This window comes from Bison bison, unplaced genomic scaffold (genome assembly GCF_000754665.1).
Source record: "Bison bison bison isolate TAMUID 2011002044 unplaced genomic scaffold, Bison_UMD1.0 scf7180017864183, whole genome shotgun sequence".
NCBI classification, from domain to species: domain Eukaryota; kingdom Metazoa; phylum Chordata; class Mammalia; order Artiodactyla; family Bovidae; genus Bison; species Bison bison.
This window is the reverse complement of record NW_011494755.1, coordinates 1246402-1273407: the sequence shown is the minus strand read 5'-3', so window position 1 is coordinate 1273407 and position 27006 is coordinate 1246402. Positions and strand designations below refer to the sequence as shown.

At 36.6% G+C, this 27006-nt stretch overlaps 1 protein-coding gene and 2 pseudogenes across 1 annotated transcript; all 3 read left to right on the top strand.

Moving 5' to 3' along the window:
* Positions 1-718: 718 nt before the first annotated feature.
* On the top strand, positions 719-1672 carry LOC104991146 (annotated as a pseudogene).
* A 12168-nt stretch (positions 1673-13840) lies between these two features.
* Positions 13841-14815, top strand: LOC104991207 (olfactory receptor 13C2-like). The gene has a single exon (XM_010843608.1). The coding sequence runs from the start codon at positions 13841-13843 to the stop codon at positions 14813-14815; it is 975 nt and encodes a 324-aa protein (XP_010841910.1).
* A 9883-nt stretch (positions 14816-24698) lies between these two features.
* Positions 24699-25658, top strand: LOC104991206 (annotated as a pseudogene).
* Positions 25659-27006: the final 1348 nt, after the last annotated feature.

Sequence of the window (27006 nt, the reverse complement as noted above, 5' to 3'; positions counted from 1 at the left end):
TGAGAGAGACAAAATTTTTCTGTATATTTTACTGCCTGATAATTTAAAATAAAATTTTAAAAGTCACTCTATATCTCACCAAGAAAGGTATTTGCATTGTAAGAAGACTTTAGATTACTGGGCTTCATATGAATCGCAACTGTTTTTCTTTTTTTTTTGGCAATTAGGCAGTCAGTAGCCACTAGTTGGGTTTACTGCTAACCATTCTGTCATCAGATTGACACACATCTTTCAGTGTTTCAGTGGGTTACTGTTGATCCTCCTGACCCGGGAGCTAGGCTGCCTAACTCTTAGATAATTATGGGCTACAAGCAGGCTTGAATTTGAGCCCAGGTTTTGCTACACATCAGTTATATGACTTTAGACTTAAACTGTCTTAGTTTTACTTAGATAAGATCCTTATCTTTAAAGTGATATATATTGTGAAGTTTAAATGAGGTAATGCATGGAAGAAAACCTCATACACAGTTGCCGGTTCACAAAGAGTGATTTGTACAATAGCTTCTCCCTCATATTTCTCTTCTTGTATTATTCTTGTATTATTTACTTCTTTATTCCCTTACACCTCTCTTCTTCCCCTTCCTTATTTTCTTTCTTCCCTCTTTTCACTGGGTTCAGGAAAATTTCTGTATTTGTTCATTGATGAACTTACTATAGTAAATAAACTATTACTAAAAAAAAATTATTTGACTACTTCCAGGTAAAAGAGAGATGTAAAATGGTGTGGGAAAGCAAAACCATTCTGGTAGAATTTTTCCTGAAGCGGCTTTCTGGTTATCCAAGGTTTGAGCTACTCTTTTTGTGCTAATCTTAATAATGCATGTGGTTATCCTTCTGGGAAATGGCACCTTATTCTCATCAGCATCTTAGACTTCCATCTTCACACCCCTATGTACTTCTTCCTGGGGAACCTCTCTTTTTTGGACATCTGCTACTCCACCACTTCCATTCCTCTCATGGTGGTGAGCTTCCTCTCAGAAAGAAAAGACCATCTCCTTCTCTAGCTGTGCTGTGCAGATGTTCCTTGGCTTGGCCATGGGGACAACAGAGTGTGTGCTCCTGGGCATGATGTCCTTTGACTGATATATGGCTATCTGTAACCCTCTGAGATAATTCTGTTATCATGAGCAAGGGTTCCTATGTGCCCATGGCAGCTGGCTCCTGGTTTGCAGGGGTTATCAACTCTGCCGCACGAATTGCATTTGTAGTACAGTTGCCCTTTTCCAGGAATAATGTCATCAATCATTTCTCCTGTGAAATTTTGGCTGTCATGAAACTGGCTTGTGCTGACATCTCAGGCAATGCATTCATCATGTTTGTGGCTCTGGAATTGTTCACATTGATACCCCTTCTCTTAATTGTCATCTTACTCATTAATCATTTCCAGCATTTTGAAGATCCACACTTCTGAGGGGAGAAGCAAAGCCTTCTCTACCTGCTCTGCTCATCTGACTGTGGTTATAGTATTCTTCAGAACCATTCTCTTCATGTACATGAAGCCCAAGTCTAAAGAGACACTCAATTCAGATGAAATGGATGCTACTGACAACTTATAACTGTGTTCTATGGAGTGATGACTCTCATGATGAGTCCTTTAATCTACAGTTTCAGAAACAAGGATGTGAAGGAAGCAGTAACACGTCTATTTAATAGAAGTTTCTTCAACAAGTGAATGGAAGAAGCATAGGATTGGAAACATGTTGGACAGTGTTGAAACTTGAGAATTATGTAGTGTTTTGGTTATCTTGACTTCTTTTTGTGTTTTTTGTATTTTATTTTATGTTTTAACTTTTTCATATTTAAAAAAATCAATAATGGCATATAGCATTTCAAAGTTATTTCATGCTGTTTATAAAGAATTTGAAAGATGCAGGACAGTAGAATGAGAAGAAAAGAGATCATGTATTGCTCTAAAACTTTATGAAAAATATGCTATATTAATTGCATTGTGTGTTATATGCCCTTTTATGTTCACATTTTATGCAATATTATTTTATAGGCATTACTTCATTAAATCTTTCAAAATAAATAATTGTCTTTGTTGGGAAAAAAAATCTAAACAGAAATCTCCCAAAACACCGTACCCACATTTCAGTTGTAGTTTCCCACTAATCTACAAAGCGTCCGAAACCAGTAAATGCTATTTTCTTGTTCAGTATTTACAATATTTTTTTCTATGGAATTTAATGATATTGAACATTTGCAACTATAGAGGGAGTGGGTAAATAGGGCTTTTGGGTGAGCCCTATGCAATCAATCAGGATGCCTTTTGTTTTTCCTTAAAATTGTTTTCAGCTTACATGATAGTATTATCATAAAGAACATTTTGCAAAATTAAAACATAGTTTGAAATTCAATCTGCTGATCCAAGTTAAAACGTGGACAAATGTTGGGTTAGATGGGAGGTCATATCAGTGTGATTTAGAAGACCAGATTCTTTGTTATCCTGAGGATCTTAATTACTTTTCTAAATCTTAGAATATCCAAGCTCTTGGTTTTAGTATATATCTGCCTTTATGTCTTATCTCTGTTACTAACTAGCATAGTGATCTTTGGAAGCAGAGGATTGGGAGATGTCAGAAGAAGATAACATTATCTTGATTTTCCTTGGCTTTCTCTTCAAATTTTCACTCTATCAAAAAAGAACACTTCTAATTTAAAGTCTAAGATGAATGATAGGTTTGTTCAAGAATGAGGAACATCCTAGGAAATTCATTTGGTTGGACACATTTTATATTGATAAATCTGTAAATTCATAGGATGTTGAGCATAACATTTTTTACATAGACAAATAAGAAAAAATGTTTGTGGATTTTGAGGTATATTTATTTTATTATTCCAAGTTTATTTTTTAATTTTAGTAGAAGGAGTATTAAACAGTCATGAACTATATTCAATTACCTCTAGCTTCATCAATGACATTTTTGAGTGCATCGCTGGAGAGGCATTGCGCCTGGCACATTACAACAAGTGTTCAACTATCACATCCAGGGAGATCCAGACTGCCGTGCGCTTGCTGCTACCTGGGGAGCTGGCCAAACACGCCATGTCCGAGGGCACTAAGGGTGTCACCAAGTATACCAGCTCCAAGTAAATATAATATGCCTTGCCGCTGTTAAGGGAGAAGGCAATGGCACCCCACTCCAGTATTCTTGCCTGGGAAATCCCATGGACGGAAGGCCTTTTGGGCTGTAGTCCATGGGGCCACTAAGAGTCGGACATGACTGAGTGACTTCACTTTCACTTCCATCATCATCATTCACAGATTAAATCTGATGGCAAAAGTTGAGACCATTGATGTATCAGATTCATACAGTGACAAAATAAGTTATGAGAACCTATTACTTCCCATACACCGGCTCATAGAACTCCACCCACCCCAACTAAGAGTTCCAAGTAGGTGGAAAACGTCTAAACTTAGGCATGTTATGTTTGACCCATAGGATATCCCTTATAGTAATTTTGTCTTTTCTAAGAACTTGACTCCAGCTGCTTCCAAAAACCCTCTGAGATGACTGATCTAGGTCCCAATCTTTTAACAATTTACGAATTTCCTCTAGAAAATTTATTAAAGCAAATAGAAATTTTAATGTGCATATTTCTCCTCAGAGTAGGACACCAGAAGTGTTTCCCCTTCAAAGGGTTGTGGAATCAAGATGTGGAGGAAAGAAAGGCAAGTCACCTGTTTTGATGTAGCCATGTATCAAGTTTTCTTGGCAAATACACTATCATTATGTTAAATACACTATCATAATACTGATATACTTGTTTAATACTTGAGCCTGTAAAGGGTTCTTCATTCAGAAAATTTATTATGAAAGTCTTCTATATGTTACTAATTTTTCTTAGGATTTGTGATTTGGAAAAAAAAGTTTTTTAGAAGGAATGATAACACCCCCACACTATCATATAATAATAAAATTAAATGAAATAATTTCATTCTGGTTAAGTCATCCAGAGTGTATACTGTCATTTGTAACTAAGCCATGATTGACACATGGCAAATGAGGCCCTCTTTGCTTTGGTTTGTTTGGTTTCATCCATCTTCCCCTAACCCCCATCTGCCTCTTTATTTAGGTTTCTTTGATGCAGAGTTTTTCTTTCCCTGGATTCATCATGCCATGTCTTGTCTTTCAGTCTTGTTGTTATTAGTTCTGTTTCTTGAAATTTTCTTCCCATATTCCTTCTTTCTCAAGTTTTTACTCACAAATTAAGGATCAGTTCATCTACCACCTCTCTTGGAAATTACTTCTTGATTCTGAATTGCCTTCATTTATCAGAGAAGGCAATGGCACCCCACTCTAGTACTCTTGTCTGGAAAATCCAATGGATGGAGGAACCTGGTGGGCTGCAGTCCTTGGGGTCGCTAAGAGTCAGACATGACTGAGTGACTTCACTTTCACTTTTCACTTCCATGAATTGGAGAAGGAAATGGCAACCCACTCCACTGTTCTTGCCTGGAGAATCTCAGGGACGGGGGAGTCTGGTGGGCTGCTGTCTATGGGGTCGCACAGAGTCAAACACGACTGAAGCGACTTAGCAGAAGCAACAGCAGCAACAGCATATCTCAATAGCACACCAAGTCATCATTTTTTGTTGCAGCTTTAGGTAAGTGAAAGTTTCCTAATGGGAGGGACTGGCAATGGGAAAAACTGGGTCTTGACCTGATGAGCAGGGCCTTACTCAATAAAACTTTAATCCAATTATTTGCTGATAAGTGGCATTGCATTCCCTCCCTGGTAGTTATTTGGCCTAAGGCCAACTTCAAGGCCAGATTCCCTGGAGATTCCTGAAATGGGAACTTGAGTTCTAATTTCTGGAGCTGAACTTCATGAACAGAATATGCAAACACTCACAGTTGCATGCAAGTGAATATGATTTATTTTAAAAGAGAAAAAAGTACAAAGCTCTCAGCACAAACACTCAGTCAGTTCAGTTCAGTTGCTCAGTCATGTCCAACTCTTTGCAACCCCATAGAATGCAGCATGTTGGGCTTCCCTGCCCATCACCAAGTTTTGGAGCTTGTTCAAACTCATGTCCTTTGAGTCAGTGATGCCATCCAACCATCTCATTCTCTGTCGTCCCCTTCTCCTCCTGCCCTCAATCTTTCCCAGCACCAGGGTCTTTTCCAAGGAATCAGTTCTTTATATCAGGTGGTCAAAGTATTGGAGTTTCACTTTCAGCATCAGTCCTTCCAATGAATATTCATGACTGATTTGCTTTAGGATTGACTGTGGCTTGATCTCCTTGCATAGACAGCATAAACACTGAGAGGGGTAAATAGTCCCCCAGAAAGACAGGACTTACTGGCACTGATCTGTGCATTTTTGGTTGGCTCCTGTCCTTAAAATCTGTCACTTCTAACCAATCAGTTTAAAGATCACATTTTAACTTAACATCTTTATGGCCCTTGGATAGCAGGAACATCAAACCAATCTATCTTAAAGGAAATCAGTCCTGAATATTCATTGGAAGGATGGATGCTGAAGCTGAAGCTCCAATACTTTGGCTACCTGATGCGAAGAACTGACTCATTAGAAAATACCCTGATGCTAGGAAAGATTGAAAGCAGTAGGAGAAGGGGATGACAGAGAATGAGATGGTTGGATGGCATCACCAACTCAATGGAGTTTGAGCAAGCTCCAGGAGTTGGTGATGGACAGGGAAGCCCGGCATACTGCAGTCCACGCAAAGGGTCACTACTGAGCAACTGAACTGAATGGTTTATATTGATCCTTAGATTAAGTTGCCACCCTTTATTATGCCCCCTGGCCATTTAAAAGTAGACCAGATATAAGGGCTAAAGATGAATGGATCACCAGTTGTTTTTCCCTCAAGCTTATGGAACAGGTGTTAATTACTGACCTTTCCTGGATCTGAGTGCTGATAATTTATAAGAAAAAGGACACGTTTCATGAATTCGGGACAAAAGGTATAGTTTTAGGTTAATGGGGCGAAATGTTTATTGAAAACAGGACCGAAGTCTCAGAGTCCTACCCTGACTACCTAGCAATTTCTACCTCATTCCCAGTCCCTTTGTTGGATCCTCAGGAGGGGAAGCCTGACGTGGGTTTCAGAACTTACACAACAGTAGGAGAACTTATTGGGTATTATTGTTCTCCAGTTTGTGGGTCAGCCACTTGGCAGTGTGGGATTTGATTTTATCATGGTGCTACCATCTCGCTGCAGCTTTGTCTTTGTGCAGCTTCGTCTTGTCTTTGGATGTGGTGTATCTTTTTTGGTGGGAGCCAGAGTCCTCTTCTGATGGTTGTTGAACAACTAGTCTAATGTTGGGGTTCTCTCAGGAGGAGATAAGTGCATGTCCTTCTATTCTGCCATCTTGAGCCAGAAGTCTCAATTTATTTTCATCTTTGTTCTTTACATCTCTGTGTGTGTATTGCCTAAGGATATACTTTCTTTCCTTGCCTTACTTTCTCTTCCTTCCTTTTTTCTTTCTTTATTTTTTTTAAAAATTTTCTTTTACAGTATGTCTCAGTTTTAGAAATTTATAATATATTTATTCAAAAAGTCAGCATTTATATAAGCTAAATATATAAAGTGAATGTCTATAAAATCTATAGTTTCTAAAAAAATCTATAAAGAAATTGTGTACTGTAAATAACCATTTATACTTCAAAAATTGTGTAGGTGTGTTTGTGTGTTAATATGAGTATGTGTGTAAGAGAGACAGGGGAGGGATAGACAGAGATAGAGAGAGAGAGACAGAGAGAGAATTCAACTGGGGAAACTTTGATAACATTGCACAAGACTCCTCCTGATTCTGTGTGAAGCAGAGTAATAGGCTTCCTGTAATTAGGTCTTCAGGGCTTTATTTCTGGAGTCTCATAAGTTTTTACATATTTCATCTATGAAGCAATTGAAAATTTTGCACAGAGGTTTAGAAACATCCTTTAGAACATTTAAATTGTGTCCCAAAGCCTGAAGCATGTTCTTTAGGTATTTGTGGGTCTCCACAATGGGGTCGTATTTCAGCCTGGGCTTCAGGGGCAAGTTGTCCTATTCCTAAAATTTATTACTAAATATTAATTTTCTTTCTATTTTGAACTAGAGGAATCTAACAATTCTTTATTTGAACGAGAGGAATTTATCCTAGTTATCATACTTGCAACCTGCATACTTCTATAGATGTCAACAAATCAGTGAATTTCTATGGCAAATGATTACTCATCAGTAGCTGCCTCTTTAGAGGTTCATGAAATGAGGAGTCATGAAAATTGGCTACATGTAAAAAAAGAAAGTTAAAAATATTTATTGTTGCTCCAACCTAGAAAGAGAGTCAGAACCTGGTTTGAAGGTAAGTTATTGTAAAGACAAGAACCAAATCTTATCAACCACAAGCAAGAGTTAGACTGATGGGTTAAATGTGTCAAGTTTGAAATTAAGATGTTTTTCTCACTGAACAGAGACTAAATATTGGAAATGGAATTTAAGGGTCTAGTCACTGAGAGCTAATAGGGAGAAATAAAGACTTTTGAGATCACAAGAGCAGTTTAACATGCAAAGGCTTTGAGCAAGGAACAGAATGGAATTTCAGTAGTTATGAATTCCTTTGTGTCAGTGTGTAGCTTTTTAGAGTAGCATACAGTATTTGAACACTCTGTTATCATTTTAGCTAATTAAGCTTCACTACACAGTACAGAGGGAACTCTGTGTTCTGTAGCATGAAATTCATAACAAACAAGTCTTTCCTGGTCCCCTAGCAGCAACTCTGCTTCATTTGGCTCAATCAACTGAGAGCAGGATGAACTATATGGCACATACTGTGCTAGGGACGCTTTGTGCAGAGAAAACATGTGAGGAGGAAAACTATGACCAATTTGCCTTAAAGAAACCTCATATCTGAAACAGATGATTTACCAAAGCAGTGAATAGCCAGAAAGAGACCAGACTGAGCATTATCCTAGTGTGTTTGCATACACTATTGGTGACTATTTTTAATATTTGTTTTTCTATTATTAGGTTATAACTGTAAAAATGAGTGACTTTTCTATTTATTTTTTTATGTTATAGGCTTGCTAAAAATGTTAACACAGTCTCAGTAAAAAAAAAAAAAAAATCAGCTATCTTTTTAAAACAAGGAACATACTAATGCCTCCCTAAAATCCGTTTTTTTTTATGGAGTGAATTGAAACTTATGAGTGATTTTTCCTACTTGCCACTCAATTTGTTGACATCCAAAGGATCAGAGTGTGATAAAGGACTGGAGTGTTATATACTGTGATAAAGTGTATTAGGATTTGATGGTAAGATGAACATAATACCATTTGCCAGAACACTGTGTGTGACGTGATTAAACTTTTTTCGGCTGTATATACCTGGCCATGGAAAAGACAATGACTGGTTCAAAGATGTAAAAAGACTCTAACAAAAGGAAGAACCGTGATAGAGTGGCATAAAGGAAACTACCAATAGTGGAAACCATTCCTGTGGTAATTGTATAATATATACTATCTCATTTAATCTTATCAACAAATATATGGTACAGGTGCTGTCTTTATCTTCATGCTATAGCTGGGGAAGGTGATGATCAGAAATATGCCCAGGCCACCCTGCTTAGTAAGGGGCAGAGATACCATTTAAACTAAGCCTACCTCCAAGGCCTGTGTTCCTAACAACTTTATGGAATAAGTTTGGTAGAATATCATGTAGCATGGAGGCAGCTCATGGAACAAGGGTTTTTGTAGAGATGATTTTTATAGGTGTAGGTGTAACCTGCATTACTCAATGAACTTCACGTGTATCTACTGCCCTTTGGGGTTTCAAGTAGTTTACACAGTAACCCAGAAAACCTGAAAAATTCTAACAAAATGCAAATTTTATGAAAAGCTACAAAATATTAAGAGCTGGGAACAGGAGATTAGTTTAGAATGGAGAAATGAAGTTGAGTGTGCAGTGATGCTGAAGTGACTAATTATGTCTGGAAATTGGGAAGATAGACCTGAGATTCAGAGCAAAGTACCTTTTAAAGATAGGTGGACAAAGAATTCTGAAGAGGGACGGCTCTTTGGTCTTGTGGATGAAACAAGAATAATAGCTAACATTTATTGAGCTGTAATTTTGTTCCAGGAGTCTTACTAGCTCCTAAAGATAGTAGCACATTTAATGGAAAGGAAATGACTGGGGTAGAAGTATAGATTCTAAACCAGATCAGAGGATAGCTTGCAGTTTGATGGAGGGACAGGAGATCCATATGGGCCTGAAAATCCTAATGATACTACTGAAAGTATCTTGAATATTAAATTATGACCATATTTAAAGGACTTGTTAGTCTTTGGTAATTCCCATTTAAGATGTGCTACTGAATAAGAACAGTTTTTAACTGTATGTAGTTGTGTCCCATGGCAATGGATGGTTTGATGTAGTGTGTCATCAGAAAAGTGAAAGGAGAAAGGTTATACATCTCAAAGACAAGAACTCTTTAGCTTAAATGTAATTTATTTTATGGTAGGTATTATAGTCACAAGATTCAAAATGTTTAAAAGGTACTGAACAACATACAGTAAACAGCCTCGCTTCCATTTCTGTTAATGAACTATTCATTTCCTTTCTTAGAGATACCAAGGTATTCCTGTTTATTTTTCTATAGGTATTCTACATAGGAGCAAAAAAATGTTGGTATGTGTGTGTGTGCACGTGTGTGTGTGTGTGTACAGACACATATAGTGACTCAGACGGTAAAGAGTCTGCCTGCAGTGCAGGAGACCCGGGTTCAATCCCTGGGTTAAGAAAGTCCCCTGGAGAAGGGAATGACAACCCACTCCAGTATTCTTGTCTGGAAAATCCCATGGACAGAGGAGTCTGCAGGCCCCAATCCATGGGGTCACAAAGAGTCAGACACAACCACGCTACTAAAACACACACGTGTGTGCATGTGCATGCGTGTGTATGTACACACACATTTATGATTCTGTTTAACACTGCCAATTTGTCCTCCACAGAGGATGCACCAATTTATGTGTTCACTGAGAATGTATAAGAATGCCTGTCTCCCTACCTTTAGAAGGCAAGGTCATTAGAAATGAAACCATGGCTCATCCCTGTAAGACATCAGTGCAGTGCTACCTAGAGGATAAGTGAGTGATATTAGGAAAATTCTCTGAGCAGAAGTTCCTTACTAATTTGGTCACTAAGTTTCTTAAACATTCCTTTCAATATATATATATATATGTGTGTGTATATTTTATATATATATAAACATATAAAGTACCAAACAGAGTAACAACATGTCAATTAGCAATAATAGCCTCAATTCATGTATCCATTTGTGTGTTTCTAGCTAATATATATTTTGATCTTCAAATTAATCTAAATTTGATTCTCCTAATTTATCTTGGTAGCATCTTGGAATTGTGGGGTATGCTTGTAGTTCTATCCTCATTTGGTGTTTGAGGGATAATTTAGGAGATTAGGAGCATTCTAGTTGAAAAAGTTCATTTGGATTTATCTGTAAGCTGGTGCAGAAAAACCTGAATGAACTTTTTGGCCAACGCAATAGTTATTTTTTATAAACAAATGTTTGCTCTGTATGTCAGATTGTGAAAGTAAAGAAAGAAGGTAACTCACCACTTATGGAACGGAAAAAAGGAACAAAGTGTTCAAGTTAAGGCAAACAATTGGTGAATGACAATTTAATCAGTCAGCAGAAATAAGAAAGTGGGAAATATAAGTAATGCAAAACAAGTATGTAATAAAAATAAAGTATATGGAAGGAAAGAAATGAAGTACATTTATAATTGTATTCTAAAGTGAATGGAGTCAATATGCTCATAAAAAACAATGACTGTTAAAAGAATTAACAACTTACATCCGCATATATGTTACACACACTTAGTGATCAGATATTTTTATACAATTATTATTATATTAGTTTATTTTATTATAATAAAAAATGTGACCTGTAAGTCTAAAGTTATATATTTTTGGCAGCAAGTTACTTGATCCAAGTTGAAAATGTCAACAAAAAATATGAATTCTCTTTGGGGGAGATATTATGATTTATATATATACACATAATACATGTATACACATAATCAGGGCATTTATTGAATGCGCTATTCAAATCTTTGAGATAATTTTTCTGCTAGCTATATTTAATCAATTCTATATAAATATTTATAATCAAGTTTTATTTGTGTATCTAGGATTATTTTTATATGCTTAGTTTCTGTGTTGTTTAATGTACACCTGTTTATGGCTGATAACCTTCTTCATAAATTGTGAATGTTATAATTAATTGACCTATTTTTATCACATTTTGTACTTCCCTGGATCAGGAAGATCCCCTGGAGTAGGAAATGGCAACCCACTCCCATATTCTTGCCTAGAAAATCCCATGGACAGAGGAGCCTGGTGTTCTTCAGTGCATAGGGTCGCAAAGGACTGGACATGAGTATACACAACAAAGTAACACAACAAAGAGAGCTAAAGTTGGGCTTCCCAGGTGGCACTGGTGTAAAGATCCTGCCTGCCAAGCACAGGAGATGTAAGAGATGCAGGTTCAATCCCTGGGCCAGAAAGATCCCCTGGAGTAGGAAATAGCAACCCACTCCAGTATTCTTGCCTGGATATCAATATCATAAACATAGAATTTAAATTTAAAATACAAAATGTGATAAAAATTAATTGTAACATTCACAATGTATGAAGTTTATCAGCCATAAATAGGTATACACTAAACAACACAGAACTAAGCTTATAAAAATAATTCTAGATATACAAGTAAAACTTGATTCAGTTCAGTTCAGTTCAATAACTCAGTTATATCAGACTCTTTGCTACCCAATGGACTGCAGCATGCCAGGATTTCCTATCCATCACCAACTCCTGGAGCTTGCTCAAACTCATGTCCATCAAATCAGTGAAATCATCCAACCATCATTATATAGAGTTAATTAAATATAGATAACAGAAAATAATCTCAAGGATTTGAATAGGGCATTTAATAAACCTGATTATGTGTATACATGTATTGTTGTGTGTGTATATACATACATATAAATAATATATCTCCCCAAAGAGAATTCATATTTTTTGTTGACATTTACAACATGGATCAAGTAAGTGGAACCCAAAAATATATACCTTTAGAATTACAGGTCACATTTTTCATCATAATAAAATGAATTAGATATAATAAAATGGAATAAAAGTATCTGATCACTAGGTATGCATATCTAGATAACACTTGGATTAAAGACAGAAGGAGAAAAAAAATATCTGGAAACCAGTAACAAGAACATTTCATATAGAAATCTACAAAGTGTTTTAAATGACTCAGAGCTAGGAAGAGGATAAAGATAAAATATTAAGAAATAGTTTTTCTTATTTCATGAAATTATAAAATACCAAATAAGCCTAAAGAAATTTACAAACACAAAAACCTGCATTAATGAAACAAAGTGGAAAGGACAAATCTCTTCAAAAGTATTAAAACTTTTTTTTGGAGAAAACTTGTAATAGGGGAAAACCTCTTGTGAAACACATGAAAAGAGAAATCAATTAAGAATAGTAGTAAAAAAGTAGATAGAACTACTCATAAGGGGAGACTACAGAATTATGAAGAATTATACACTAATAGGTATAGTTTTGTCACAGAAATGAATAATTTCATTCAAAATATAAAGAATTAAAGTGTTCTCAAATCACCATTTTGAACTCTTCTTTCTGACTAATCCCCTATTTTGGTCTGATATTTCTTTTGAAATATTAGTATTGTCTATTAGATTATAAGATATTCTAGACCGTGAGTCAAGTTTCTGCAAAATGGGCAATTAAGTTTGAACTCCACAGCCATATGGCTTGAATTCAAGTTCTGGCTCAACCACTTATTTAGCTATGACCTTGACCTTGACCTTAAGCAAATTACTCATTTTCTCCCTTTTTATAATGAAAATGACAATGCTAATAATAGCAATAATTGCCTAATAGGGTTGCTTCTCAGACTAAATTAGGTAATGTATAAATAAAATAATTAGTAGTCATTTGGTCCTTTACTGTATTCATTTATTCAACAAATATTTCTGAACCTCTTATCTCTGTGTCTGTTATATTGTAGATACTGGTATTGTAGAAGTAAATAAGAAAAAGTCCCTGACTTAATGAATTTTTCATGCTAATGGACAAGACAGATAATAATCATAGCAGTATAGCATGGAAAAGTGACAAGATCATTAATCTATTGTGTGTGGGGTTGTTGTTGTTTAGTCACTAAGTTATGTCCAACTCTTTGTGACCCCATGGACTGTAGCCCACCAGGCTCTTCTGTCCATGCGATTTTCAGGTGAGAACATTGGAGTGAGTGGCCCTTTCCTTCTCCAGTGGTGCTTTGTAGCCAATAAAAAGTTTACTTTTCAGTTACACATAATGCAATACTCGTATTTGTTTTAAATCTTGGTTAACTTGTGGTGACAAATATGACCAAAAGCTCAGGCTTCAGCAAGGAAGACTTGGATTTGAATCTTACCTCTGCTCTAAATTTACCTTTAATTGAGTTTACTCAATGTTTTTGCTTTGATTTATTTATTGTAAAATGTGGATGATGATACCTCTCTCCCAGAACCTTGATGAGATTCAATAAATTGCATGGCATATTGCTTGTAGCTTGAAAATATGTTCATTTCTCTTCCCTTCCCCTCTCTATTCTATTTGGTCCACTTTATTTCTTTTCTTCCTTTTTTGGTCTATTCCTTTTTATATTTTCTTTTCTTCCTATGAGTATATGGTACTTCTACACTGGTACATAGTTGAATATAATCATAGTAGAATACATATTTCATCTTAACTTATTCTAATATATTACAGGTGAAAAAGAAACCATACGATGGAATGGGAAAACCAAACCATTCTGGTGGAATTTTTTCTGAAGGGGCTTTCTGGTTATCCAAGGCTTGAATTACTCTTTTTTGTGCTAGTCTTAATAATGTATGTGGTCATCCTTCTGGGGAATGGTACCCTTATTCTCATCAGCATCTTAGACTCCCACCTTCACACCCCTATGTACTTCTTCCTGGGGAACCTCTCCTTCCTGGACATCTGCTACACCACTGTCTTCATTCCCTCCGTGCTGGTGAGCTTCCTTTCAGAAAAAAAGACCATCTCCTTCTCTGGCTGTGCTATGCAGATGTTCCTTGGCTTGGCCATGGGGACAACAGAGTGTGTGCTCCTGGGCATGATGGCCTTTGACCGGTATGTGGCTATTTGCAACCCTCTGAGATATTCTGTCATCATGAGCAAGGGTTCCTATGTGCCCATGGCAGCTGGCTCCTGGATCGTAGGAATTGTCAACTCTACAGTACAAACTGGGTGTGTAGTACAATTGCCCTTCTGCAGGAATAATGTCATCAATCATTTCGCCTGTGAAATTCTGGCTGTCATGAAATTGGCCTGTGCTGATATCTCAGGTAACGAGTTCATCATGCTTGTGGCCACAACCTTATTCACAATGACACCATTATTGTTAATCATTATCTCTTACACATTAATTATTATCAGCATCCTCAGAATTCGCTCTTCTGAGGGGAGAAGCAAAGTCTTCTCTACCTGCTCAGCCCACTTGACTGTGGTGATAATATTCTACGGAACCATTCTCTTCATGTACATGAAGCCCAAGTCTAAAGAGACACTTAATTCAGATGACATGGATACTACTGACAAACTTGTATCTTTTTTCTATGGAGTGATGACTCCTATGATTAATCCTTTAATCTATAGTCTCAGGAACAAGGATGTGAAGGAAGCAGTAAAACATTTACTGAGAAGAAAAATTTTAATAAGTAAATGGAAAAGGGACAGGTAACTTTTATAATCACAATGTAGAAATCAATTTTGTTGGTTAGTCGCTGAGTCTTCTCCAACTTTTTTGCAACCCAGTGGACTGTAGCCCACCAGGCTCCTCTGTCTATGGGATTTCCTAGGCAAGAATATGAATGGGTTGCCATTTTCTTCTCCAGGGGATCTCCCTGATCCAGGGATCAAACCCTCATCTCCTGCATTGCAGACGGATTCTTTACCACTGAGCAACCTAGGAAGCCCCTCATATCCAACTGCTGCTGCTGCTACTGCTGCTAAGTCGCTTCAGTCGTGTCCGACTCCGTGTGACCCCATAATCGGTAGCCCACCAGGCTCCCCCATCCCTGGGATTCTCCAGGCAAGAACACTGGAGTGGGTTGCCATTTCCTTCTCCAGGAGGCATTAATTATTCTTTTCTACTTTCAACATATCTGCTTTGGCAGTTTTCTTTTAAAATATATATACCTTCTGATACATGGGATCTAACTGCTTTGGTCTTACAACCAAATACCTGATATTTAAAGCTGTAAATATAAATAACTTCTGAGTCAAATTACCCACTGATAAAAATAGAGCTATATCTTTTTCTCTGTTCCATTGGCTCTCTATCCATGAAGTATTCAATGTATTGCCAATCCAAGAAGAATCTGTTATTAAGAAATGTCAATCTATCTTTTAGGTGGTTTATACATTTGATTTTTATCTGGGGTTTATATTTCTTTCCTCTGTTTGTAACCTTCAATCTTTAAAAAAATAACCTCTGTCATTTTATTTCTTTTTATTTAAAATATTTATTTATTTGGCTCTGTTGGATCTTAGTTGCAGCATGTGGGATATTGCAGCACATGAACTTTCTAGTTATGGCATGTGGACTCCAGAGCTCACGGTCTCAATAGTTGTAGCACTTAGGCTTACTGGGCTTGGTTGTCCCAGGTATGTGGGATTTTAGTTCTCCAATCAGAGATCGAACCCATGTCCCTTTCACTGCAAGTCAGGTTCCCAACTATTGTACCATAAAGGAAGTCCTTATTTCTTCTTGATCTGAGTTGCACACTTCAGATTTTCATCTTAGATTTTAATGTTTATTTTAATATTACATCTCTTTTCTCTGTAACTGTGATCATATTAGCCTCTGAATTTTAAATTTTATTTAGATTTGATTATGTTTATTTTAGAATTAAAATAAAAAAAACTTTGAGGTACTAAGTTACTTGGTTTTATTTCTCTTTGATTGCTTTAGCTTTCTAATGCTAACAAAAATCCCATAATACTTAATTGTTCATTTTTGTTTAGATTTTAAAATATTCTTATTTTTCTATCTTATCCTTTAATTCTTTTTAATCTTGTATTTATTTTCACCATAAGGATGGCATACATTTTTCCCCTTATATTTCACAAATGAAGCAGTGAGGTAAAAATGCTACAAATTAGATTTTGAGTTGTCACTGAAAATTATGTAATGCCTATCCATAATAGTAACTTTGTATGGATCTATGAACATTCAGGCAGTAATTCACTAGAATAGTCATTATTTCTGGCAGCTCCTCATTAGCATACTAATACTGTATCATCTGTTTATTTAAAAACTGTTATTTTCTTCATTATAGAGGGACTGATAATCAACTTACCTAAAATGATAAGTAAGCATTAAATAACAAGTAAAAAATATGAGCCCCAAACAAAGAAACTTTGTTTTCCCACTGAAAATGTTAGTGTTTCATCAGAAAATCACTTTAAAAAATAATTAAAATATTTAAAAGTACAATTTAAAAAGTTATATAATATTTAGTTATCACTAAATATGGCTATATTTTCCATGTTGTAAGTACATATTTCTAGAGAAGCCTGGTTGCAGTCCATGGGGTCGAAAAGAGTTGGACACGACTGAGCGACTTCACTTTCACTTTTCACTTTCACACATTGGAGAAGGAAATGGCAACCCACTCCAGGGTTCTTGCCTGGAGAATCCCAGGGATGGGGGAGCCTGGTGGGCTGCCGTCTATGGGGTCCCACAGAGTCGGACACGACTGAAGCGACTTAGCAGCAGCAGCAGCACCCTGTGTTATACTCAGTAGTTTCTATCTCGCACTTGCCTGCCCATATATCCTGCCCCACTCAATACCACTGGTAAGCCCTCATTTGTTCTGTTTGTTGTTGTTCAGTTGAGAAGTCACATCCAACTCTTTGTGATCCCATGAACTGCAGCACGTCAGGCTTCCTTGTCCTTCACTATCTCCTGGAGTTTGATCAAACTCATGTCCGCTGAGCTGGTGATTCCATCCAACCATCTCATCATCTGTCGCCCCATTTTCCTTCCATCCTCAATCTTTCCCAACATCAGGGTAGAGGGGAGATCTAGGTCTGTGAGTCTGCTTCTTTTCTGTTACATTCAGTAGTCTGTTGTATTTTTTAGGTTCCATGTATAAGTGATATCATATCACTTTTCTTTCTTTGTCTGACTTGTTTCACTTGCATAATGCCCTCTGAGACCATCCATATTGCTGCAAACCGCAAATCTTTTTATCTAAGTGTAAGGTCAGATACTACACATATCCTAGAGGAAAACATAGGCAGAACATTCTTTGACATAAATTGCAGCAATAATTTTTTTTGGGTATGTATCTTAAAGTAAAGGAAATAAAAGTAGAAATAAAAAAATGGGGCCTACTTAAATGTAAAGGCTTCTGCACAGTAAAGGAAACCATCAGCAAAATGAAAAGACCTCTTAGTGAATAGGGGAAGATATTTGTAAATCATATGACCAATAAAGGATTAATATCCAGTATATATAAGTTAATCATACAGCTCAACCTCAAAAAAGAAAACAACCTGATTTAAAAATAAGCAGAAGAACTGAATAGATATTTTTCAAGAGAGGAAATGCAGATGACCTACAGAAATATGAAGATATGTTCAACATAGCTAATTATCAGGGAAATTCAAATCAAAATCATGAGATATCACCTCCCACATATCAGAATGGCTGCCATCAAAAAGAACATAAATAACAAATGTTGATGAGAATGTAGAGAAAAGGGAACCCTTGTACACTGTTGGAGGGAATATAAATTTGTGCAGCCACTGTGGAAGACAATATGGAAATTTCTCAAAAAACTAAAAATAGAACCACCATATGACCTAGCAATTCTACTCCTGGATATACATCCAGAAAACACAAAAACTCTAATTGAAAAAGATATGTGCACCCCAATGTACATAGTGGCACTATTTGCAATAGCCAAGACTGTATATTGTCATCCTGCTTATTTAACTTATATGCAGAGTACATCATGTTAGATGCTGGGCTGGATGAATCAAAAGCTGGAAGCAAGATTGCTGGTAGAAATATCAACAACCTTAGATATGCAGATGTTACCACTTTAATGGCAGAAAGCAAAGAGAAACTAAAGAGCTTCCTGATAAAGGTGAAAGACGAGAGTGAAAATGCTGGCTTAAAACTCAGTATTCAAAAATGAAGATCATGGCATCTGGTCCCATCACTTCATGGCAAAGAGATGGGAAAAAAGTGGAAACAGTGATAGATTTCATTTTCTTGGGCTCCAAAATCATTGCAGATAGTGACTGCAGCCATGAAATTAAAAGGTGCCTGCTTCTTGGAAGAAAAGTTATGACAAGCCTAGACAAGTATATATATATATTTTTTTTAACAAATTAGATTGCTTCTGAATGAGTCAGGATATGAGGAACTAAGGTTCTAGAGAGCGAGTTAAACCTACCAAGACATTCTATTCTGAACTGAAGGGAGGCCAAGTTTCTGAATTAAGGAAGTTAAATGATCTCAACAGATATAATTCATTTACCACATGAAGCACTTGCTAATTTTTAGGCTGCCCAGAGTAAGAGTGCTGTAAATTGAGCAAAAGGAGGTTAAATATGTTAAGTTAGGTTTTATCAGTCCCACAGTGGGTATGAGATAAAAATTGAAGTCCATTGACTCTTGAAAGGGAAATCTCCCTTGTACAAACTCCAGGTTCTCAGTTTGGAACTTAAAGGGATAAATCTAAAATAGGAGATGAAACAGATTTTTGGCCAAGTTCTACAAAATCTGAAATCCATCTCTACCTTGTCTCAGTGACTCTTTGGATTAAAGCAGTCTTTCTCAATCTAGGCTTGTATCAAAGGATAAGGGAAATTCTCTTTGTATAAATAAAACATCATCCAGAGATTATATGTTTTTTATGTATGAAAACTGGTAAGATATAAGATCAAAAGATAAAAACAGATGATTGAAAGTCTCTCAGGATGATCCAAATATAGAAGTTACCAGATCTATTTGAAAAGAACCAGTGTTAACATGTACCTTTACATACATTACAAGATGACGAGTTCACTAGAGAATTTGATATTATATTAAATCGTCAAGTAGATATTATAGAGCTGAAAAATACAGCCAGAATGAGGAACTAGAGATGGATTTACCACAACTTAGACCAAGTTGAAGAAAGGCTTAACAAATTGAAAGGTTAATCAGTAGAAATATCCAGACTGATGTATGGAGAAAAAAAGAATGGAAAATACAGAAAGGAGTGTAAGAGCTTATATGGGTCTTGTTGGAAAAGACTAGTATGTATAGCTGAACACTCAGGGGGAGAGGAAAAAGGGGAAATGGTGTAGAAAAGAAATTGGCTAATACTGAATGATTTTTTCAAACTTATGAAAGACATCAAGCCTTAAACTCAAGAAGATCTATAATGTTAAGAAGGGTAAATAAAAAGAAAGCCATATTTAAGAATCTCTTTGTAAAATTTTAGAAAACCAATAATAAAAATGAATATAAAATTCAGTCAAAGTAAATAACAGACATTTTTCCTCAAAGAAATAGAGCCCAAGAAAACAATCTAGAGCCCAAATCTCACCTTGTGGCCATTTTAAAGTGGAATAAGAATGTTTTATCTTCTATTACTCTGATAACTGAGATAATTGTAGAGATTGCTGAAAATGAATGGGTCACATTACAAGCTCAGAGGCTAATTTGGGATGGCATCTCTACAGTTCTATTAATTGGAATGTTTGCTATATAGTTCAAGGGCCATCTGCAGAGGAATGGAATAGGCAAATGGGCCCCTCTAGTTCTGCTTGCACAGATATTTCTCAAGAATCAGGCCTTTTACTTAGCCAAGTGCCTGAAATAATTACAAAAATTTTACTATTGTTTTTTTTTTTGCCCTGAATTTCTTAATTGAACTTGGAGAATTACACCCAGGAGAAATGGAAACTTTGGTAACTTCTTTAGGTTTCAGAATAACAAATTTAAATTGTTAAGGGAGTTGGAAGATCCCTAAAGCAGTAGGAGACTTTAGTAGTGAAGTTCTAGGGATTGCCCTTTGGAAGATTTTGGAGAAAGTCATAGGGGGTGATTTGGGCAGAACAAATCTTCATATCATTATTTCTCTTAAGAAATTATTAAACAGTTTTTAATTAACATGTGCTATGTATGTTGACACAGTGAGTCAGGCAAGATTTGGGTTGATTTTTTGCCAACTAGGAATATCCATGTCCTTTTCTAGTGTAATCTTCTGAGTAAAAATACCTCTGCACAACCCACTTTAATACAGTTTTCATAGAATACTATCAAAATTGCAAGTTTTAGAATCTTTTACTCTTTTGAGCACTACACTGGACTGTCAAGAAAGACTTTGCTGAAGATCACCTTTAAATATTGAAGCACACTTTAACCAAAAGTGAAGATGTGCATTCCATGTGCTGAGGTAAATGGGAACAGACATTAGCCATCTCCTTCTGAAATCTCAGATTTACAAAATATATTAATAGATCTTAGCTATGCCAGGAAACCAGAATAAAGATATTTACTTTAAAAAGAAACACTAGGTTGCTTCCACGTCCTGGCTATTATAAATAGTGCTGCGAGGAACATTGGGGTACACGTATCTCTTTCAATTCTTGTTTCCTCAGTGTGTATGCCCAGCAGTGGGATTGCTGGATCATAAGGCAGTCCTATTTCCAGTTTCTTAAGGAATCTCCACACTGTTCTCCATAGTGGCTGTACTAGTTTGCATTCCCACCAACAGTGTAAGAGAGTTTCCTTTTCTCTACACCCTCTCCAGCATTTATTGCTTGTAGACTTTTGGATCGCAGCCATTCTGACTGGGGTGAAATGGTACCTCATAGTGGTTTTGATTTTCATTTCTCTGATAATGAGTGATGTTGAGCATCTTTTCATGTGTTTGTTAGCCATCTGTATATCTTCTTTGAAGAAATGTCTATTTAGTTCTTTGGCCCATTTTTTGATTGGGTCATTTATTTTTCTGGAATTGAGCTGTAGGAATTGCTTGTATATTTTTGAGATTAGTTGTTTGTCAGTTGCTTCATTTGCTATTATTTTCTCCCATTCTGAAGGCTGTCTTTTCACCTTGCTTATAGTTTCCTTTGTTGTGCAGACGCTTTTAAGTTTAATTAGGTCCCATTTGTTTATTTTTGCTTTTATTTCCAATATTCTAGATGTCCATCAGCAGCTGAATGGATAAGAAATCTATGGTACATATACACAATGGAGTATTACTAAGCCATTAAAAAGAATACATTTGAATCAGTTCTAATGAGGTGGATGAAACTGGGGCCTATTATACAGAGTAAAGTCAGCCAAAAAGAAAAACACCAATACAGTATACTAATGCATATATATGGAATTTAGAAAGATGGTAACAATAACCCTGTATACGAGATAGCAAAAGAGACACTGATGTATAGAACAGTCTTTTGGACTCTGTGGGAGAGGGAGAGGGTGGGATGATTTGGGAGAATGGCATTGAAATATGAACAATATCATATACGAAACGATTCGCCAGTCCAGGTTCGATGCACGATACGGGATGCTTGGGGCTGGTGCACTGGGATGACCCAGAGGGATGGTATGGGGAGGGAGGAGGGAGGAGGGTTCAGGATGGGGAACACATGTATACCTGTGGCGGATTCATTTAGATATTTGGCAAAACCAATACAATATTGTAAAGTTTAAAAATAAAATAAAATAAATAAATAAATAAAAAGAAACACTAGTTGGTAGGAAAAATATTGAGATGAAGAAATGAGTTTTGAAGGTGGGATAAAACTTTTGACTATGTGTGTTCCAGAGTTTCTCATTTGCCTAGACAAGTCATTGAACTCCCTCAAGTATATGTCAACTATTTTTTTGCATTAAAAGTTTTTTAATGAAAAATAGTTGATTTACAATTTGTGTCAGTGTCTAGTGTATGGCAAAGTGATTCAGTCAAATATATCCACATATTCTCTTTCATTAGGGTTTATTATAGGATTTACATATATTATAGTTCCCTGAATTATCTGTCAATTTTAAAATGAGAAGGTTGGATTAGGAGTTTAGAGTCTATTCTGGCTCTGACATTTAGAAAGAAAGAGAAGGATTTGTTGAAAAAAGTTTAATTATCTTAGCATTGTAATCAGAAATCATTTAGAGAAAGAGAAAATATAAAGTGACTTGGAGTAGGTGAGACCCTGACAAAGATGTAAGATAAGTATACCTGTGGCGGATTCATTTCGATATTTGGCAAAACTAATACAATATTGTAAAGTTTAAAAAAAAAAAAAGAATGAGAGAATGAGTGGGACTCCATCTGGATGAGAAAAGGAGAAGACTTCGTTGTTTTGTTTCTAAAAGTAGACAGAAGAGCAGGTGAAGGGAGAAGGAACACGAGGGCCCAGAGCCAGAAAAAGAAAACTGAGTGCTGGGTGGGGAAAACCCAATAGAGAAACCCTCAGTGGAATGGAGGTATATTCTGACCAAAGTGGATGTTAGAGACTAGACATGTCTAACTTTTGCCTTTCTGGAAATAATTGGTAAAGTGTTTCATTTTCATACATGGGTTGGAGGTTGAAATTTTAATAAATTTTGAAAAATTTGCTATGTTTTAAAAATCTGAGTCAATGTGGGCCAGCACTGTAGCAGCACAGAGGCAATTATGCTTCAGGAAAGCAGGGAGAACGTGAAATCATAAACCACTATTGTGGTTCTGTGAAACATTAAAGCGATCATGGAATTGGGGTTATGGAGGGAGAATTTAAAGCAAGTTAATCTAGATCTTGCAAATCTCCACACAGTAGAAGCTGTTACCCTTCAGTTGTGTCCAACTCTTTGTGACCCCATGGATCGTAGCCTGTGAGGCTCCTCTGTCCATGGCATTTTCTTAACAAGCATACTGGTGGGAGTTGCCATACACTCCTCCAGGCTTTCTTCTTCTCCCATGAATCAAACTTCTGTCTCTTGCATCGCTTGCAGATTCTTTACTGCTGAGCCACCAGAGAGCCGGTAAAATCACGTTTCAAAGAGGTCAAGTGATTTGCTAAATTTTGCATGCCAGTAAATAGCATGGTTGGTTTCAGAGCCTAAAATCTCACACTCTGAGGATAGTGCTCTAGATCCTTACAGAAGTTGACCTTTTGGAAACTATTTCTTCCTCTTCTAAGAGCACAAGTGATCATTGTCTTTTTCACATCTCACCGTATATCAAATACTTAAAACTAAGAGCTAATCATTTTGTTTCTTAATTCAACTGGTTTCTTTAAGATCAGAGAAATGATCAGAGAACTTTGCAGATGTATATAACAAGTTCAGAGGTCTTCAGGCTTTTATGTTGACACAGAGAACCAAAGGGAAAATGCATTTATCTTAACACATATCAAAAACTTGCCATGTTCAAAGCAGCCATGTGTAATTAAAAATCTAAAACATGACATTACTTTGCTAGTATTGTGAGGAACAATCTCTTCACAAGCTCAGCATCCACTGCAGTGGCAATAGGGATGTGCATATCTGGGTATAGTCAGTGTGATATACTTGAACAACATAACTGTGTACAAAAAATGAAGCTGTACTTATGATGTATGGCATACAGTTTTGATACCTAATTGAAATATTCAAGAAAGTTAAGATTAGAGCCGGGAAGGAAAGGTACTTCAGGTAGATAATTGCATATTAAAATATATAAAAAATAAGTTTGCATGCTAAGAATGTGGACCCACAGAGTGGTTGTTTTAGACCAGAGGGTAGAAGTAGTGTTGGAAGATGAGATCAGAGAATTAGGCAACGATGAGAATGTGAGGCTTGTGTAATTTGTGACTGAATTTGTTTGAACCCTGTTTTGAAAGACAGTGGTTTTCAAACATACTTCCATATGTGATCAGTTGTGAGATATATTGTAAATAATTTGCTTTACATTATGAAGTAGTTACCTTTGTAATAAAGGATGGGTTCAAGATTATTCCATAGTCAAAAATACCTTCTTGAAGATAGATAGCACATAGTATTAGAGTGAGTGGACTCTTGCTGATCTCCTGTTTATATTCCTTAGTGTGTGGCATTTCCATCTGTTTTTTTTTTTTTTTCCCATATAATTTGAAACTTTTTGGAGTGCAACCAAAACCTTTCCTGTTTCAACTTTTACAACCACAAAAAAATGTTTCTTTGCCCAGAAACTTCTTCTGATCTTTAACTTGACTGAGGCCAGTTCATATTTTGATTAAAACAAATCTCAAAATATCTTACGAAGCAATACCCCTGACATAGGTTAGCATTTGTCTCTGTGTTTGCCTAGTATCTTGGGGAATATGTATATCATGTTATTGTAACTTTTAATTTACAAGAGTGTGTTTTCATTTGATTTTGTTTTGCCTGAGAGAAGAACTTGTATAATCTCACTCTAGATTCTCAGTGCCTTAGAGTGTATTCAGTAAATGTTGGATGAATGAGTGAATATTGCTAGTAATATTGGAAGGCAATGCTCCCTTTAAAGTTCCTCCAACAAAAACTCCTTGAAAAGTTGGTAGAGTGTAAATTTTAAACATAGGCCATGTGTACTTTTATTCACTATTCCAGATGAACAAAGAAGAACAAAATGGATAAGACAAATGCAACAGTCATTTCTAATTTTATTTTTCTGGGATTTACTCACTATCCCAAAGTTGAAATCACCATATTTGTGCTGTGCTTGCTGATGTACGTGATCACCTTACTGGGTAATATTATTCTGATCTCGGTTAGTGTCCTGGATTCTCACCTACACACACCCATGTACTTCTTCCTCAGCAACCTGTCATGTCTGGACATCTGGTATACTTCTTCTGCCCTGACTCCAATTCTGGGCAAATTTTATTTCAGGGAAAAACACCATCTCATTCTCAGAGTGTGCTGCTCAGATGTACTTCTCTCTGGCCATGGGCTCCACTGAGTGTGTGCTCCTGTCTGTGATGGCATATGACCGTATGTAGCCATCTGCAACCCCCTGAGATACCCCATCATCATGAACAAGAAGATTTGTGTTCAGATTGCAGCTGGCTCGTGGGTGACAGGCTCCTTCACTGCCCTGGTGGAAACTGTGTCTGTGTTGCAGCTGTCACTGTGTGGAAGTGGTGTCATCAATCATTTCACTTGTGAGATTCTGGCCGTCCTGAAACTGGCTTGTGTAGACACTTCCAAGGTGCAGTTAATCATGCTGGTGATCAGTGTACTTCTTCTTCCTATGCCAATGCTCCTCATTTGTATTTCTTATGCATTCATCCTCTCTAGCATCCTAAGAATCAGCTCATTGGATGGTTGAAGCAAAGCTTTTCCAACATGTGCAGCCCACCTGAGTGTAGTGGTTTTATTCTATGGGACAGCTCTCTCCATGTACCTGAAGCCGTCAACTATGGATTCACAGGAAATAGATAAATTTGTAGCCTTGGTATATGCTGGCTTAACCCTCATGTTGAATCCTATCATTTATAGTTTACGGAACAGAGAAGTGAAAGTGGCTGTGAAAAAATTGCTGGTTAGGAATTCTCTCTGTGCTCTTTCAGTCTCTAGTAGCACATAATATCTGTAAATATTAAGGATATTTAGTGCTTTCTATATATATCAGGAGATAATTGGGGTAGACACTCATTTTTATTTATTTATTTATTTTTTGACACTCATTTTTAAATGTGATGTGTAATTTTCTAAGTCTCTTCTTTGACTAATCACTGAAAGTCTAAGTAATATCAATGTATCATACATAAGTTTATCTGATCTTAAACAAATAGTCTCATGATGACAAATTTTAATTTTTATTGGGGGTAAATTAAAAGACGCTTACTCCTTGGAAGGAAGGTTATGACCAACCTAGATAGCATATTCAAAAGCAGAGACATTACTTTGCCAACAAAGGACCGTCTAGTCAAGGCTATGGTTTTTCCTGTGGTCATGTATGGATGTGAGAGTTGGACTGTGAAGAAGGGTGAGCACCGAAGAATTGATGCTTTTGAACTGTGGTGTTGGAGAAGACTCTTGAGAGTCCCTTGGACTGCAAGGAGATCCAACCAGTCCATTCTGAAGGAGATCAGCCCTGGGATTTTTTGGAAGGAATGATGCTGACGCTGAAACTCCAGTACTTTGGCCACCTCATGCGAAGAGTTGACTCATTGGAAAAAACTCTGATGCTGGGAGGGATTGGGGGCAGGAGGAGAAGGGGACGACAGAGGATGAGATGGCTGGATGGCATCACCGACTCGATGGACATGAGTCTGAGTGAACCCTGGTTGTTGGTGTTGGACAGGGAGGCCTGGCGTGCTGTGATTCATGGGGTCACAAAGAGTCTGACATAACTGAGTGACTGATCTGATCTGATAGGGCTAAATATAATTATTTTTGTTGTCTTAGTGATATTTTTATTTCTTTCTAAAATTTTTAAAAATTGAAATATATTGATTAATATTGTTTCCAGTGTATAACAAAATAATTCAATTATGTGTGTGTGTGTATTCTTTTTCAGATTCTTTTCCAAAGTAGGTTATGATAAGATATTGAATATATTTCCCCATGTTTATAGTAAGTCCTTGTTATTTATCTGTTTTGTATGTAGTATCAGCTAACTGGGTATCTATTAACCTCAGGCTTCTCTGGTGGCTCAGTGGTGAAGAATTTGCCTGACAATACAGGAGGCTCAGGTTCTATCACTGGGTCGAGAAGATCCCCTAGAAAAGGAAATGGCAATACACTCCAGTATTATTGCCAGGGAAATCCTACAGACAGAGGAACCTGGGGGGCTATATAGTCTATTGGGTTGCAAAAGAGTCAGACATAACTTAGTAACTAAACAACAACAGCAATCAATTAGTGTTAAATTCTCAAATTATCCGTCATCTCCTTTCTTTTTTGTTAATGATAAACTTGTTTTCTGTATC

What these genes read in the sequence shown, in the direction of transcription:
- LOC104991207 (XM_010843608.1), top strand. Translation starts at nt 13,841, where the DNA reads ATGGAATGGGAAAACCAAACCATTCTGGTGGAATTTTTTCTGAAGGGG.